Below are 18,209 nucleotides of genomic sequence, written 5' to 3'. Positions count from 1 at the left end.
GGGAATTTTTTATATACATTTATTGAAACAAAAATAGAAAGTCAAACAGTCTTTCGTCTGAAATTGTTGACCAGATCATATTTCTTAACAAGAACAAAATGACCTGCGTCAAACCCTACACAACTGATTAGATACATTTTTAACGGTGTTTGTACACGATCAACACTTTCATGAATTAATAATTAACTCATCACAAGCCGTAAAAACTTACCTTTGTTTGTTAATCAAGATTTCTATGTAAACGTAATTGGTATGAGATGTATATCTAAATCAATTTAATTACTAGAGTATTTGAAACTGAACCTTAATTGTTTTATTTTCAATTTAAATATATAGGTGAGAGCGACATTCAAACCCAAAAATCGAAAATAAACTGACAACGGCATGGCTAAAAAAAAGATCAGACAAACGATAGCGCAAAAAAAAAACCTCAGAAAAAGTAAGACTGAACAACACGAATAAGCACAAGTAACTGAAGTCCAATATTGTTGTTGCCAATAAATGGACAAGTCGTATTATAAAAAAAAATACGAACTCCCACCTAAAATCTAAACTTCTCAATAAACATTTAAGCTTCACCCGAGTACTCGCGAGTACTCGAGTATCCTGACCGAGTATCCGAGTATTAAATTTCAGATCTTTTGACATCCCTATTTTAAAGTATTACCCGATCGATTAGACAGCAACATTTTGAATAAAACAAATACATATTAACTTTAAACACAAAAGCTTTTTTGCTATGTCTTGTAAACAAAATGATTAACTAAATATGTTTTTAGTTGAAAACAATGGAAAATATTCCGAAAAATTTTCTGATCAATTTGTTGTTATATTTAGCAGTCCTGTCTTTCAGATATTGCTTAATAAGGAGAGTATCTAGAGATTGTTTTTGACAAAAAGTGTTTACTATGTGTTGTCATTTTAACCTTTTTTTTCTCTTTTGCTCATTAATTTAAATAATATTGATTGAAACATTTTGTCAAAAGAAAATGAATCTACATTAATTCTTTTCATGTATTGGAATAAACGAGAAAACATTTTTACAACATTTTGGGTGGGGTGCCATTAAAGTTTCATAAAAAAATTGTTTTTACTATTCAATTTATAACCTGAAATCCACCTTTTTGATCCGTATGTCCAATAATTGCTTTAAAGGCCTCCTTATCTTTTTTGAATAATTATTAAGTGTTAAAGAAAGATAACACTTTACCTGTACCAAGTCAGGAACTTGACAGTGGTTATGCATTCGTTTGATGTGTTTGAGCTTTAGATTTGAGTAGGGACATTCCGTTTAAATTTTCTTAAGATTTTGGTATTTTTGTAATTTTATTTTTTACATTATTAAATTCGTGTTCAAATACGATATGAAGTAAGCAAATTGTTAAAAACATTAACACAAATAACTCAGTTGTGATTCATTTAGCAGAAATATTTGTTATTTTGTTTTTGACGTATAATTGTTTGTTCCATACCTTTAACTCGACAAGCTGTTAACTTGTGTAATCCTGTTTTGTGGTAATCATCGTCTAAGTTCTCTATGACAAACTCGTAACCAGTTGTCAAAACATAACCGTTCTGTAAAACAAAGAGGTGATTATCTGATTTTTATATATAGACCTCAGTACTTTTCTTGTTGCGAATATTTTGAAAGCTACTGGTAAAATGTTCACAGATAGCAGTTGACAGAAAGACTACTGATTGATTGATAATGGCAACAGTAGTATACCGCTGTTCAAAAGTCATAAATCGATTGAGAGAAAATAAAAAATTAAACGGGTAATAAACTAAAACCGAAGGAAACACATCAACTATAAGAGGAAAACAAGGGAACAACAAAAACACTGAAGTGCAACAAAAACAAACGCCAATGCAACATACATAGAAATGAACTATTTGATAACAACTGCTTATACCTGACTTGGTTTAGGACATTTTTAGAAAATAATGTTGGGTTGAACCTGGTTTTATGGCTCGACAAACCTCCCGATTATATGGCAATGTTAAAATTTTTAACACACACATTCACATTATACAAATGCATATACTTTAGACTTATGAATTATAATCACGTCCTTAAGATAATAGAAGGCTAAAGACTGTATACACTGGATATTTCCTTTAAAACATTTACAGTTTGTTCGCTGCTATTGATGGAAATTTTTCACTAATTTGTTTTCGTATATTAACAATCGCGGTAAATTTCATCATTGGAGAACGAATTGGGATCAGAGCATTCTGTACCAAAACAAAACCTACTTATTTTACTCCAACTACTTCATTTGTTAAAAGGGAAAGAACAAGAGAATAAGTTTTATTTTACTGTCAAGATTAAGGAACGTTTTTAGCTTTAAACATTATGTGTATCAAAATTATAATGTATGCATATATAGAAATTAAGATTATAAAACCTTCATACATACCAAGTTACCACAGACTGAAACAGCCGCTACACTACCAGCTTTCCCAACTACGTTTCCTTGGTAAGAACATTCATCATGAAAACTGGAAGACAGTGTTTCATTACCATCGTCCCATGTAAGATGGATATTTGATAGACTCTGGACAGATTTTTGCAATTGTAACGTATGTAAACCAGTCTTCCATTTAAATGATATGTATAAATATTGATATGATGTGGAATTATTCAAATCACTGACAAATTGTCCATTTCTGTTTGATATGTATGGAATTATCACAGATTGTTCTTCTTCTAAACATACAGATCTTAGTGATCCTACAAAACAGTAATGTATGATGTATTATCAACGTTTGAAAAATGGATAATATTAAACTTGGTCGTTATTAAACTCAATTGTTTACCATTCAGTTTGAATGGTATACCATATTATTGTTTTCTTTATCGTAAAATAAACCATGGCAAATATTGTTTTTTATATCCAGGACAAGAGCACGTTTACTTCATACAAATACAGATAAGAAGATGTGACAACTCTCCATACAAATCACAATGTATAAAAAGTAAACAATTATAGGTCAGAGTGTGGTATTAAACACGTAGCCAGCCTTGGATATAAAGGATCCAAAAATGACTTGAGCAAAACAATTCATACAGGAAAACTAACGGTCTAATCTATATAAAAAAACAAGAAACGAATAACACTTATGAACCAAACCAATAAACGACAACCACTGAATAACAGGCACCTGACTAAGGGCAGTATAAATGTTTTCATCAATTGAGTTGAATGGCGAGAAACGTGGATTGCCTCTGTACAAATAGCAATGTTTTTTTTAAACCACGGTTATCCTTTGGGTTCACTCCATAAGAAAATTGTGAACAATTATTAAACACTCCATAAGAAATACTAAACTATTTTTAAACTTTGAAAAGAGTTCACTCCATAAGAAAAAGTGAACTATATTAACACTTTGAAATGACTTCACTTTATAAAAAGTAAAATCACAAAAATGCTGAACTCCGAGGAAAATTCAAATATGAAAGTCCCTTATGAAATGGCAAAATCAAAAGCTCAAACACATCAAACGAATGGATAACAACTGTTATACTTGGTTCAGGTATTTTCTTATGTATAAAACGGTGGATCAAACCTTGTTTTATAGCTAGCTCAATCTCTCACTTGTATGACAGTCGCATAAAATTACATTATATTGACAACGAACTAAACAAACGGGCATGATAGGTAAAAATGTCACAAATAGGGTTACAAATAAACTCATCATAGATACCAGGACTAAATTTAGTATATACGCCAGACGCGCGTTTCGTCTACAAAAGACTCATCAGTGACGCTCGAATCCCAAAAAGTTAAAACAGTCAAAATTGTGTTGTTATCTTGATCATTATAAAAACAAACCAATATGTAATTAAGAAGCACAAAAAGGCATATGGTCAAAGCACATTCGAAAAAAAAAATTAAAGACACGAATACAAAAATTTACCATAGCACAAAAACACAGAAAAACTACAAGGCTACGTCATATGTACCAATAAAACACAAAAAGGCATACAGACAAAGCACATTAGAAAAAAACATGAGAAATAGTGAACCATATTAAAAACTTGAAAATGATTTTACTTCATAAAAATTAGAAAACTATATCAAAACTTTCAAATAAGTTCACTCCATTAGAAATAGGCTTTCAGGTTCATTTGTATTTGTCATTCAAAAACGTTCTATGCACTTTATTTTAGAGGAAACGCGCGTATAAACCCGGTAACTTTGATGAGGTTTTTTTTATTAACTTTGTTCCCAAGTGTATTTGATGATGGGGATACCAGAAACACGTGTCAAACATTTGACTTTCAATGCAAGTGGATTGGCATTTCCCATTCACCAACGTCAGCTCTGCTTATGTTTGCCTCAACTTTAATCATACATTTTAAATGCAACAATAATTTTTCACAGTGCATAGGGATTTAATAAAACATAAAGTAAAAGCAATGACTATGATATACAAGATTTGGGATATATGATAAAATCAAACATGTCAAAATTGTATTAACTTGAAATATGCTTGCATTTTATCAGAAAAATGTTATCTTCATTTTAAACCATACAATATTAAACTACCTCTGAGGCAGTTAATACAGTTTGATCTATAGTTCTATCCCACGTGTGCTATTCAGTATATTAATATTTAAAATAGGTATAAAAATAATAAATTGCATTTTAGTTCTCATATTAAAAAACATTAATTTGTCTAGACGATATCAGATAGCTAGGAGAGACCTCAGGGAGAGACCAACTGTTGGATGCTTCTTGTAAACAAAGCATAAAATGTATACATAGATTTACTACCATGTTTTAGGTCAAATAAAATGCTAATTCAGCGTTTCTTACTGACTGCAACAGCAGTTTGTAATTAAATTAAAATCTAAGAGAGAAAGATAGTCAGGTCTGATTATCTAGATATATAAGACATTTGTATTGTTAACTATGTAATTAACATATGTTGTTGTAATACTTACCCATGCATATGCATAATATTGACAGGCTCTGGAAATATAAAAAAAGATTTACAGAATAGGCACATGCATGTTACATAATGAAACAAACAAATTATACCTGATTTAGTTCCCCTTTATTATTGCATTGTATGTTGTACTTATTTTGAAACGAGTGACTGATGTGCTGATTTAGAAGCTATGCTATTAACTTCCGGTACAGTGAAGTCATCTCTTACAACTGAGATGTTTGTGAGCGACGTCAATTTTGTCTTTAAAAACGAAAATGGTATCAGGAAGGCAAGTTAGAACAAACGCAAACCACCGTGTAATGAATAATCGAAATGAATTATAAAAAGCAGTGGCGGATCCGAGGAGAGGGGCGGGGTTCCGGGGAGTTGAACCCCCCCTTTTTTTTAACTATAATAAAATTGAGAATGGAAATGGGGAATGTGTCAGAGACAACAACCCGACCATAGAAAAAACAACAGCAGAAGGTCACTAACAGGTCTTCAATGTAGCGAGACATTCCCGCACCCGGAGGCGTCCTTTGAATGGGGACACATAGTTGGACCCACCCCCTCCCCCTTTATCATGGGTTGAGAACCCCCTTTTATAAACATAAAAGAACATTTAAGAAGCTTAAAAGATAATCTCTCAGCACTTAACTATGGGAACAATGAATTCGAAAAGCTCAAAAACATCAAACGAATGAACAACAACTGTCATATTCCTGACTTGGTACAGGTATTTTCTTAGGTAGTGAATGGTAGATTAAACTTGGTTTCATAGCTAGCTAAACCTCTCACTTGTATGACATGCGTATACATTTCCATTATTTTGACAACAATGTGTGAACAAAACAAACAGAAAAATTAGGTATTAATATCAAAAATATGTGTACAGCAGTTAACGTTGTGTTGTTATCTTAATCACTACAAACACAAACAAGATATATAACCAAACAATTGCCATGACACAATAACACAATGGTGGGATATATAAGTACAGAGCCACGTCATATGTACCCAAGAAACACAAAAAGGCATACAAAAGCATATAAGATAAAATTTAAGACAAGAATACAAAAATTATCATAGAACAATAACACAATGACGGGGTGTATAAGTACAGAACCACGTCAAATGAACGCCACCAAAAGAACAAACTAAACAGTAAAAGTAAATAAAAGAACGGTAACACGTTATTAAGATGATAAACAACGTCAATACCCAGTATCTATACTTCAAGACCATCGTGTATTTTTGGTGAAGTTGATACGGAATAGTTATCAACAAGGTTTTGGTACCTTCTGATGAACCCTAGCTGAGCATTCACAATGGTTGACACGAGCTCTAAAAAATTGATTCAAATGTGTTCAGCATATGTATTAGGTTCATGTATTCTGCTTCTCAGAAAGGGAAATTTCACTATTATATTCATAGCTGACTTCTATTGTACGAATAATTAGATAAGTGTTGACACATTCCTGAACGTTCAGCCCGATATCACCATTAAGTGTCTTATTTCCTAAATTCACTTAATATATAGATGGCCCAAGACCACAATTAACGAATATAGTTCCCTTTAATTATAGTGTATTTTTTCTCTATTTTTTTTCTTTCTCTTTCTCATTCATTTCTTAGCTTTTCTGGGGTGGAAATGAAAGAAGAGAGCTGAAATAAACTTTAAGATGTTTTATTTTAACTGATTTTAATAAGGAAAGAGTGATTAGGCCAGGTGCAAAAAGGTAATATTTACACTTTTCGGATCATCTCTTGACTTGCCTATAGGGGTATGGATGTGTATTGGCCAAATTTGTATGATGTAAACATGCAATTTTTCTGAAAATTACATATATTTTTGGACTTGTACTGTACATTACACACACAAAAAATTAGACAAAAAGAATAGGCAAAACTTTTTTAATGCGAAAAAACGTTATAAAGAAATGATAGAGGAATTAATTGTGGTCTCGGGCCAGATACGATTCAACTGTATATACTTATTTTTTTCTTTATCTTTAAAGTGAAAATAAAAGGATATATTTGAAATATCTTTTCATCTGTTTATGCGACACACACAATGTCCAGGACAACTCCAATCTGTTATAATTACTGTTTTCGAAGCATCTGTCATGTCCACATATATATGGATGTGAATTGTGTCTGGTGATTTTTTCATTGAATTTGATTATATTTTAGTCATGTTCTTAATCTCAATCTTAAAGTTATAAAAGCAAAAACACCAATAACTATAAAATTAATAAAACTTTATGTTGTGCTCCAGATAATTCAGAAATGCAGGTATAAAACGTATTTCATAATCTGTGAGATATTCTTCATTGTGAATACAAAAGAGGTTTTTAAACAAACTAGAATTGTATATGTTATCTAAAAATAAACAAAGGTACCACGGGCTTAACATATATCATGCCAAAAGCATGTTGATTTTCTACAATACTGTCAGTTGCTAAGCACAACAATAGAAACACCAGTAGAAGAGAATAGAAACCCAATGCTTCCAACTTGGTTGCGGTCATCTATTATAACATTAGTGTTTCCAATGATTTAAATGTTTTCTGAACAGGAAATTTACACACAAAAAAAGACGCATCGATGAACTTAAATGTCAGCACATGAGCCCTGACTACTAGGCTGGTGATTCGTTCGGGGATAAACGTCCAACAGCAGTGGCATCGACCACAGGCATCGACCTTTTACTCCGAATTTTCTTTTTATGACAGGCTTATAACCTTGGATAATAATCGTGATACGACGGTTAAAATTACCAGTCTTGCAAAAGATTAACCTAGAAAGTGATTTGAACGTAACAGATCAGTCACTACTCCTGCTGAGATATAAGAAACCGAGGATAATCAGAAACAGGTGCACCCACACTTGTCAAGGTTTTAAACAGTTATTGAATAAAATGTTATATAAACTAGCGTTTAAACAACTTGACCTTGAACGAATGCAGCAAGCAACCACGAATTGTTTTTACTATGTTAGTGTAACGACAACAGATGCGAGAATAATAATAATAATAATAAAAAAAAAATAATAATAATAATAATAATAATAATAATAATAATAATAATAATAATAATAATAATAATAATAATAATAATAATAATAATAATAATAATAATAATAATAATAATAATAATAATAATAATAATAATGATAATAATAATAATAAAATATATAAGAAAATATATAAGATTAAAAAAAAAAGTTTGATCTAAAATTCCCACTGTATAAATTATAATTGTCAAATTAATCAATATGTGAACCTTACCTGAAAAAGAGCCAGACTTATTCCAATAGTGTTCATAGTTATGATAGTAAGATCTGAAGCGTCCAGAAATATAAATAAGTTTCAAACAGTGTGATACTTTTCAATTACCACATATCTTATCGGGTTAACAGAGGTCAATTGTGCACATTACCCTTGTTTTAAGTGCAATGAAAAATTCACCGAACAATTTAGCTAGTTGTAGTGAATCCGGAAGAAATGTTAACCACGTGCACTTGTAGACAGTGTTTACTATTAAATGTTTGTGATCCTTGTAAAATTGTCAGGGTTCATAAAGAAAATGCATTGACGTCTGTTTTCAGTGCTTAACTCAGAGGTGGGAAAAGCGTAAAACGCTTTCTTCACAACTTGTATGTGCATTGCGTTAAATAGTATTAACGAGACTTGAATGTTGCGGTTTTGTTAATTAAAAACACAGATGTTAGCTTTGTGACGTTCACAGTTACAATAAATATAAATTAACAAGAAGGCATAGGAATGATTAAGGGCTTAGACATCAGACAAAATTGATATTTCATCTCTGATAACGAAAAAAATCAGCATGAGAATAAGTGCGAACAAAGATAATATGAAGTTAATTTATGTTACTAGGTTCGCAATTACAGCAAGTTTGACGTACGTAAAACTAATTATCAGCAAATATTTTTTAAGTGCGTTATGTTGTCAACATTTTTATCGAAAAGTACATTTGTTTGAGAGGTTAATGAAATAGTATCCTAAGTTGTTATAATAAAAGAACCTGTTGGTTTTCCTGTCAAAAGTTTACATCTTATAAAAGCAAAGTAAAAACAAAACATAACACATTGACAACATAACATAACACAACATAGCACAAATATAAAAAGAATTAAAAACCAATTGTTCAGAGAACAATTGAAGGTCTTTCCACTGAAAACAATGTATTTTAATATGAAAGTTGTAAAATTAAGTTTAAAATGTCATTTCAATCGTCAACTGATAGGTTATTGTACGCTGATTCCAGAAATATATGGTTTCTATACAATATTTTTTAAATAAGGGAGATAATTTGTTACTTTCGGTTTGAAAAATGTTACTTCCGATAATATTTGAATATTTAATTGACACTGATTCCAAAAAGATCTGGTTCTATATACTTTTTTATTAATAAAGTACAAAAATAGCTACTTCCGGTTTACACAAGGTCACTTCCGGTTGTTTTTTTCAAGGTTAAATGGTTTGATACCTTTTGCCAAAAGTCTCATGGATATATCATGTATAAATATGAGCTGAAAGCAAAGGTCAAAAACTAGAACGTCAAATTAATCTATGACCTTGAGATCAATTTCAAGGTCATAAACCAAGGACCTCAAATCAAAAGACCATAGGACTTAATTATATTTGGTTAATCAGTTATATCACCATACACGTATTTTTAAATACAAGAGGGGAGAAAACTCACTTTTACGTTCAACGTACCCTTGCAATCAAAATTTACGTGTTACAACATGTCGCAACTAACAATTAAGAAAAAATAATTTGTCGATATCTTATACAGTTTCTGGAAATTAGTGGAAATAAGCCAAATTCAAAAATTGGAATATGACCTTGACCTTTGACCTTGACCTAATTTTTATTTTTTTGGACCAAGGACCTCAAATCAAAAGATCCTTGGTCTTTAGCACTTATGGTTTACAAGATAGAAATGCATATCACTTATATCAAATGCATAAGGGGAAATAACTCTCATATGGAGCGTTCATATCACTTCGGTCAAAATAGGACAGATCATGCGAAGGATATAAGGAGCAATTTTGTAAAATAAATTTGTCATAATATTTTACGGTTGCGAAGGAGATGCGCTAACAAGGAAAACAGTGTTTGGGGAGATAACTCCTACAAAGAAAAGTATTCGTTTACGCAGGGTAAATTTCAAAAGCGCATAAACTGTTCGATATCATATACCAAATATCTAAGCGACATATTGCGAAACAAATGTTTATCGCAAGAACAAAATAAGGCGGAAGAAAAAAAAAAATAATTAAAAACCAATTGTTCAGAGAACAATTGAAGGTCTTTCCATCAAAACAATGTATTTTAATATGAAAGTTGTGAAACTAAGTTTAAAATGTCATTTCAATCGTCAAATGATAGCTTCTAGTACGCTGATTCCAAAAATATTTGGTTTCCATACATTTTTTTTAAATAAGGGAGATAATTTGTTACTTCCGGTTAGAAAAATGTTACTTACGATTATATTTGAATATTTACTTGACACTAATTCCAAAAATATCTGGTTCTATATACTTTTATATTAATAAAGTACAAAAAAAAAGCTACTTCCGGTTTACAAAAGGTCACTTCCGGTTGTTTTTTTCAAGGTTAAATGGTTTGATACCTTTTTCTTAAAGTTGTATATCTTTATCATGTATACATATAGAATAAAAGCAAAGGTCAAAATCTAGAACGTCAAATTGAGCTATGACCTTGAGATTAATTTCAAGGTCATAAACCAAGGACCTCAAATCAAAAGACCATAGGTCTTAATTATATTTAGTTAATGAGTTATATCACCAAACGCGTATTTTTAAATACAAGAGGGGAGAAAACTCCCTTTTACATTCAACGTACGCTTGCAATCAAAATTTACATCTTACGACATGTCGCAACTAACAATTTAGTAAAAATAACTTGTTGATATCTTATACAGTCTTTGGATATAAGTGAAAATAAGCCAAATTCAAATATTAGAATATGACCTTGACCTTTGACCTTGACCTAATTTTCATTTTTTGGGACCAAGGACCTCAAATCAAAAGATCCTAGGTCTCTATCACTTATGATTTATAAGATAGAAATTCATATCACTTATATCAGATGCATAAGGGGAAATAACTCTCATATGGAGCGGTCATATCGCTTCGGTCAAAATAGGACAAATCATGCCAAGGATATAACGAGCAATTTTGTAAAATAAATTTGTCATAATCTTTTACGGTTGCGAAGGAGATGCGATAACAAGGAAAACAGTGTTTGGGGAAATAACTCCTACAAAGAAAAGTATTCGTTTACGCAGGGGAAATTTCAAAAGCGCATAAACTGTTCGATATCATATACAAAATATCTAAGCGACATATTGCGAAACAAATGTTTATCGCAAGAACAAAATTAGGCGGAAGAAAAAAAAAATAATCAGAAGAAAAACAATAGGTCTTTCCACAGAAAAGTGGAAAGACCTAATTACAAAGGAAAATCAAAGTACTGAAGTACTGAACATCAGAGGACCTCAAGTTGTGTTGAATTATTGATAAATGACAGGTGTTTATATTATACTTGCCGGACAGATATGTTCACCTTACAATAAAGTACAAATAATATAATTTGCTATGCTATATATATATATATATATATATGTATATTATATCTGATATACTGACTTGAACTAGGATACTTAACTTTGTGAATTATCAATGATTATGTGGTCAAATGAGAACTGTTAGATTGGCATTATAACCATATAGTTGCACACATACAAAAATAGTTAGCATATAACTTATAATAGAGAATCAACATAGCAAACAATTCTTGGAGTAGCTACATGTATATAGTCACTCACCAATGCTCACTGAACTATGATCATGTGATAAAGAGGTTTAAGACAATCATTATATTAAAACAGACAAATTGTAATATTGGAGCTAAATTAAAGATACCAGATGAACAGCAAACTTATAAACCAAAACTTACAATTCCATGACTAAAACTAAAAAAGATATGCAGACAAATAAAAGTACACTAAAAACAACATAGAAAACTAAAGACTGAGCAACATGAACCTCACAAAAACTTGGGGGTGATATCAGGTGCTCTGGATGGGTAAGCAGATCCTGCTCTACAAATGACATTTATTAACAATGTTTGTTCATGTAGTATCCATGGCCAGGTCTTCTACTTTCTGGAACATTTAGCTTTTGGATCAATCACTAATGGAGTGGATGTTAACACAGCAATATTACTATCCCTTATTCTAGATTTTTGTTGCAGTCAACAAAAACTTTTTTAATGTTCAGAAATAACTTCACTGAGTTATCTTGGTTTTATTGCAACACAGTCAATTATTTATCCATTATATTTAAAAGAATAAAATAAGAATCTGCAGCTATACATGTACATTGTACGCCCCCCTCTGAATCCGCCACTGACAGTATAATATACATGTTACTGTGTATAATCTCATTCCATCATTAATATTGGTCATTGTTGGTATACATTTATCTTTAAGTTTAACAATGTACTGTGAAAGAGCTATCTTCTAACAGATATCATACTTAGTATTATCTATATATAGTATGGTTATTAGTGTGAAACCACTGATTCAAAGGACAAGTTTCACTTCTTGTCCAAAATGGCCTAAAATATAAACTTTAACATAAAGCTCCAAAAAGTTCACAATTTGGTTTCTCAAATGGGTATATTTCTAAAGTCTTAACGCTCAATAAATCAGTTCTTTTCATAAGAGTACATTTTATGTTCCAAATTTTGTCAAAACATGATGATTTTGGGCAATTTTCAGACCCGAAAGCTATAAGCCTATAAGAATAAAAATTTGGCCACCACCTACAGTGTACCATCCAAAATGTTTTGTGACCAAAAGAATCAAAATCTGATATATTATTCATCAATATAAAAACTTTTTGGATCTTGGATGGCAGCCATTGCTGCCAAGTTTAATTATGCCAACAACAATTCAAGTTTTACCATAGTTATCTGTGGTATAATTTTCACAATTATTCAATAGTTTTGTTGTGTATGATTTACAAAAAGAAAAATAGAGATGGCAAGACCCGAACAAGGCCGCCTGATTTTTTTAAGTGACATATGAACAACAGAGTCAGTGTGGGGCCACTAAGCTAAACTGCCCGCTTTGCACCAGCCAATATAAATGAATGCCTAGGGTGGGAATCGAACCCACATACACCAACTCTGTTGTCCCTATTTTTTTAAATGAACAAAAAATTGTCAAAAACAAATTTAAAAAATGTATAAATTGGTTAAAATAATTATCAATTTATACATGAAAATATCTATAGATAGCACAAAGGTGTCAGTATTCACCTCAGAAACTAACAAAACCTTTGAATAGTAACGATACTGTTATCAGGTCATTAAAGATTGCATATTTTGGCGTTCATATTGATTCACTTATAGGGTCTTTGCATTGGAACTAAACACATTTATTCAAAAAACAGTTGTTGGCATGACACTGGTTATGTTCTTCTCATATATGTTATGATAGTATTATTGGTATGATACTAAACCCCTAACAGGAAGGATTGTGCTTGATATTCATACGATGAAATCATAATCTTTCAGTCAGTTTTATTGAAGTCTGGAGCTGGCATGTCAGTTAACTGCTATAAAGATTTGCTAAGTTTACTCATGCAGAATCCCAATATCGCTCTCATTAGTGTAAATAGCCACATGTGTGCTCAAATAACCATTTCGATTAGTCTCAAAATTGATATATCTAACTCAATTGAGTAGATCTATTTCAAATTTTACTCATAAATGTAAGTGATCATATTTGCTCAATTTAAGATCTCATGGGTGCTCGTAGTGACAGTTAACTGATTGTATTTGCTCAAGTACTCATGTATGCGTGAACAAATGTCTAATTCAAATACCTAAAATTTTACATTCATTGATATGGTTACACAACTTAATAATTTTGGCAATACATGTACATGTGACATGTATTTTATGGTCCAAAATTATACAATACTACAAGGAAGACTTAAAAAACATGACAGTTAATCTACATTTATACCTCTAAAACTGTAAGGATTCTCTAAATATATCTAGAGGCTAGTAAATGGTACGGACAACGCCATTAATTGTAATTCAGTAAATGTGATTTACCCAAATTCTGAGACTAAAATAAGACTTTTGCTTTTACGAGAGAGCAAGAGTCATAATTCACACTCAAAAATAATCCATCTCTTTCATTCTTTTGGAAGAATAAGAAGTCGAAGAATCTCTGATTATTACATAAAATACAATTATTTCAACCAATAATTATATATAAGAATTACTTACAAATTCATTCACAAAATCCGCTTTTTTTTCTAGTCAAGGGACATAATTATTCAAATATACAAATGCAAGTAACCAAGTCGGAAAAGGAGCGAAAATCCGAAACAGTACCTTAAAAAACAGAAAATAGTTCCACGTGTGTGTCCAAGTGATCAATCTACTTGTTATTTATGAAGAAAAGAAATTTAACTTAAAAAAATGTTGAGATCTTTTAAAAAAAACAAATAGTTGCATTAAAGAATATGAAGAAAGGAACTTATCTTTAAGGGCCTTGTAGGTATTTTCAACCAACACTCATCTCACGAGGCGTACGTAGTATGTCTTGTTAGATATTTATATAAACATTATTCGTCATTGTGCGAAGTGCTCCTTTGAAGGAGGGATTTTCTCAAACAGTGGGATTGATTTTCTCAAACAATGGGTGCTGGGGACGCGGCCTGAAAAATATTTTAATATTGTGTCAGATTAAATATTCCTGATTTTGCTACGTTAATATTATAGACAATTATGCTACAACCGGTTTAAAGATGTTACTCTAAATCAAATAATTGAAATATAATTACCTTTCTGTGTGTAATTGCGTGAATTGATTTTCTCTCTCTCGCTCTTGCTCACTTCATGAATATGCATTCGTGATATTCATCCGCAACAACAATTTTTCGGTATATCATTGATATTGAAGATCGTTTGATTAATATACGAATATTTCTAACGACAAAACATTTTCATATAATAATTTGCATTTAAAAAAATCAAAAAAATCTTAGTATCCATTGAAAACATGAATTTAAAAGAAGCGACAAGGAATTTTATTCTGCACTTTAATGTCCGCGGGTTCATAATGTCGGTTATTTTCCCAACACTAATTATGATCAATTATATATGCATTTCTTTGATCTTTGAAGATCTTTGAAGAGTAGGCGATGGCAATACACCCGAGGCCCCTCAGGGGCCTCTGATGTAAACAGTACGAGTTTGTCCTATTTCAGATCACTGATAAGAGTTTGTAAATTGACTGTATGACTAAATGTCTCATATCAACTGTTAGCTTTCTGTCATATGCCAAATTGTTTAGCATTTATTGAGTTCAATATTCTTCTTGATTACTACTCGGCATATTCCAAAACGACTCTAAGATTTTATACCGTGAATCCCAAATCGAGCCGAAGACTTTTGCTACATCTTAAATATGCTAACGGAATTATGTTAGGCGTTACGCGTTAGGTCTGAATTCAAGCGTAACAATTTGATGTATTTAACAACTAGATTTTCTTCATTTTGATGCATTTGAACAATTTTTTTGTAAGGTGTGTTTAAAAACGAGATCTTTAATATTTACTTATATATTGATTGCTCAGATCAATTGCAATGAAATCTTTGCATGCTAAAAGAGAGACGAAAGATACCAGAGGGACAGTCAAACTCATAAATAGAAAATAAACTGACAACGCCATGGCTAAAAATGAAAAAGGACAACAGACAAACAATAGAACACATGACACAACATAGAAAACTAAAGAATAAGCAACACGAACCCCACAAAAAACTAGGGGTGATCTCAGGTGCTCCGGAAGGGTAAGCAGATCCTGCTCCACATGTGGCACCCGTCGTGTTGCTTATGTGATAACAAATAGCACTAATAGCAATAACATAAATAGTCTTAATTCTGTAGGTCACCTTTTCCAATGCTCATAATTAGAATACTGATTGACCTTCAAAAAAGGTTACTAGGGACGTTCGTATGATTGTTAATTCTGATTTAACTCGCACAAACAATCGACATGTCGAGAACACAAATAGTTACTAGTATTACAGATATTGTCGAATGGCATTGGCATGATTTAAATAAAACATGTTATTGTAGATTTTTAGTTCAAAGAATTCTGTAATTATGCTCAAAAGTTGCAACACCCGTGAACAAAGTTTACCATAAGCGGTTTTTGGCTGTTCAAATAGTTCCATTTAGGGTTGTTCCAATAAGCCCATGTTGTCTGTTCCAATAACCCCATATGGTTGTTCCAATAAGAGCATTTTAGTTTTCGTGCTATCAACAAGTTAACATATCTGTATAGTATCCTTACGTCAAAGGTATCATTTATAACTTGAACTCAACGGGAACATATTTAGATCAATAAACCTACGCCGCTACTTACTTGGTAAAAAATACTAAAGTAACACTTCGTGTGCGCACGGAAAACATATAATTCGTTTGTTAAACGACATAACTGAACCGGGTCGGTCCAGCTGCTGGTAGATTAGCAAATCTCGAGGGTTTCATCTGTACTTCGATATTTGCATCTTTTGTTTGTATATTTACAATTCATTTAATTGTGTAATTGCGCTAAAGAAAAGCAACATCTTCAGAAAAATTATTAATTACAATCGATCTTCAGCCTTCTGCGTCCATTGATAAGTAATACCTCTTAAGGTGGTATGGGTGTCTTTCCCCATCTTGAAATGTGAAAACGGAGAATGTAAGGTCAAGATTTTCAATCAAGTTAGCAAAACAGGATGTAGGAATGCAGTTAACAAATGTGAATTTGCATTTAAAAGATCAAATTTATAAGATTATAACTTATAAATATTAATATTTTTTCGAGTGTAAATTATTTTAGCTTAATTACATATACATGTAATAATGTTTTTGAATTGCCATTTTAAGGGTAGGTAACTCTGAAATAGTGCATTTACTGAAGGAATCTACATAGAATTTTGCTATTTTGAAATTTAACCGGAAAATCTTTTGTTTTGATATTCTCAAAGCATTTTCTAAAAACTATGTTCTCGTATTTTATTTTACAATTCTATCATTAAGTTTAGCTTCTTATCACATAATGATGTTTTCCCTGTATAATCCATAAACAATGTGCCATTTTTCATAACCTGTAGCTTGAGAAAATGCTCGGTGATCTATCATTTTTATTATGTTTTTGAACATATATCAATAGATACTGCGTTGTGGCAAAGTATGAACAAATTCTCTCATTTTTAAGACTCCCATACCACCTTAACTATCAATATTGTAAATCTTATCAGACTTGATACCAAACAATCCTCCATTAGTTTTCATTGTCTTACGAATGCAGTGTTGTATCAGCTGCCTTTTTATCAAACTTTTTCCACATTTCATTTACTTTGTACTTTTCTTGGAATATATTCCTAAAAGTTGATCGATGCTATTGGGACAAAACTAATTGTTTCAAATGATTTTAATATTTTATGTACAGTTTATAATAGAAAATCACCACATCAATGAAGGTTAATCACAAAGGATTGCCGACAAATGGGCTGATGATACTCAAAGATAACAGACTTACATGTACAAGAACGCCAAAACGCGCTCTTCGTCATCATTGTACTCAACAGTAGAGGTCGAAACAATAATTGGAAAGTAATATTTCTATGTGGTTTTCATGAGTTGTGTCAAGTGGAATAATCTTAAAGTTCGATTTTAAGTACTCAAGCGAAATTTTGCTCCCCAAAAAACATCATTATTCATTTGAAAAAATGCAGTTAAGAAACACAAAATGTCGATGATAGATAATTGTGGTCTTGAATCAGCAAATATCCGATGATTTGTATTAAAATAAGGAACAATTATACTTCAGATTTCTTAATACAACTGTACGAGAATATAGACAAAAATATAACATATGACCTTTAACAATGAGCACAATGTATAGTAAACTATAGTACTAGGTATGACCGTTAATGTGAAACACAAAAAAGAAAGAAAAAAACAACGACATGATTCGTGCTAAATAAAAACAAAGCATAAAAAAAACTCGCCCAACAAACACTGAAAATTCGGATAAAATGATCATTTATGATAATGGCCATGATGAAGGATTATAAAACATGATTTTAGGCAGCCTTTGTCGATCAAAAGTCAAATTCTGAGAACTATTGAGTT

At 31.4% G+C, this 18,209-nt stretch overlaps 2 protein-coding genes across 2 annotated transcripts in view; one reads left to right on the top strand and one right to left on the bottom strand.

Moving 5' to 3' along the window:
* The window catches only part of LOC139487768 (A disintegrin and metalloproteinase with thrombospondin motifs 3-like), a 43,003-nt gene extending 34,368 nt beyond the window's left edge, over positions 1 to 8,635 (bottom strand). The window contains exons 1-4 of the mRNA XM_071272841.1: positions 8,228 to 8,635; positions 4,952 to 4,979; positions 2,421 to 2,734; positions 1,473 to 1,575 (exon numbers count right to left, since the gene is read on the bottom strand). Of these exons, the coding sequence (XP_071128942.1) occupies positions 1,473 to 1,575; positions 2,421 to 2,734; positions 4,952 to 4,979; positions 8,228 to 8,263 (481 nt within the window). The 5' untranslated portion in view covers positions 8,264 to 8,635. The remainder of the gene's footprint in view (positions 1 to 1,472; positions 1,576 to 2,420; positions 2,735 to 4,951; positions 4,980 to 8,227) is intronic.
* LOC139487774 (28 kDa heat- and acid-stable phosphoprotein-like) overlaps positions 1 to 18,209 on the top strand; it is a 327,843-nt gene that overhangs the window by 174,132 nt on the left and 135,502 nt on the right. The window lies entirely within an intron of this gene.

The sequence above is a fragment of the Mytilus edulis genome, chromosome 9 (assembly GCF_963676685.1).
Source record: "Mytilus edulis chromosome 9, xbMytEdul2.2, whole genome shotgun sequence".
Classification (NCBI taxonomy): Eukaryota; Metazoa; Mollusca; class Bivalvia; order Mytilida; family Mytilidae; genus Mytilus; species Mytilus edulis.
The sequence above is the reverse complement of the archived record's forward strand: the minus strand, read 5'-3'. Positions and strand labels throughout refer to the sequence as shown.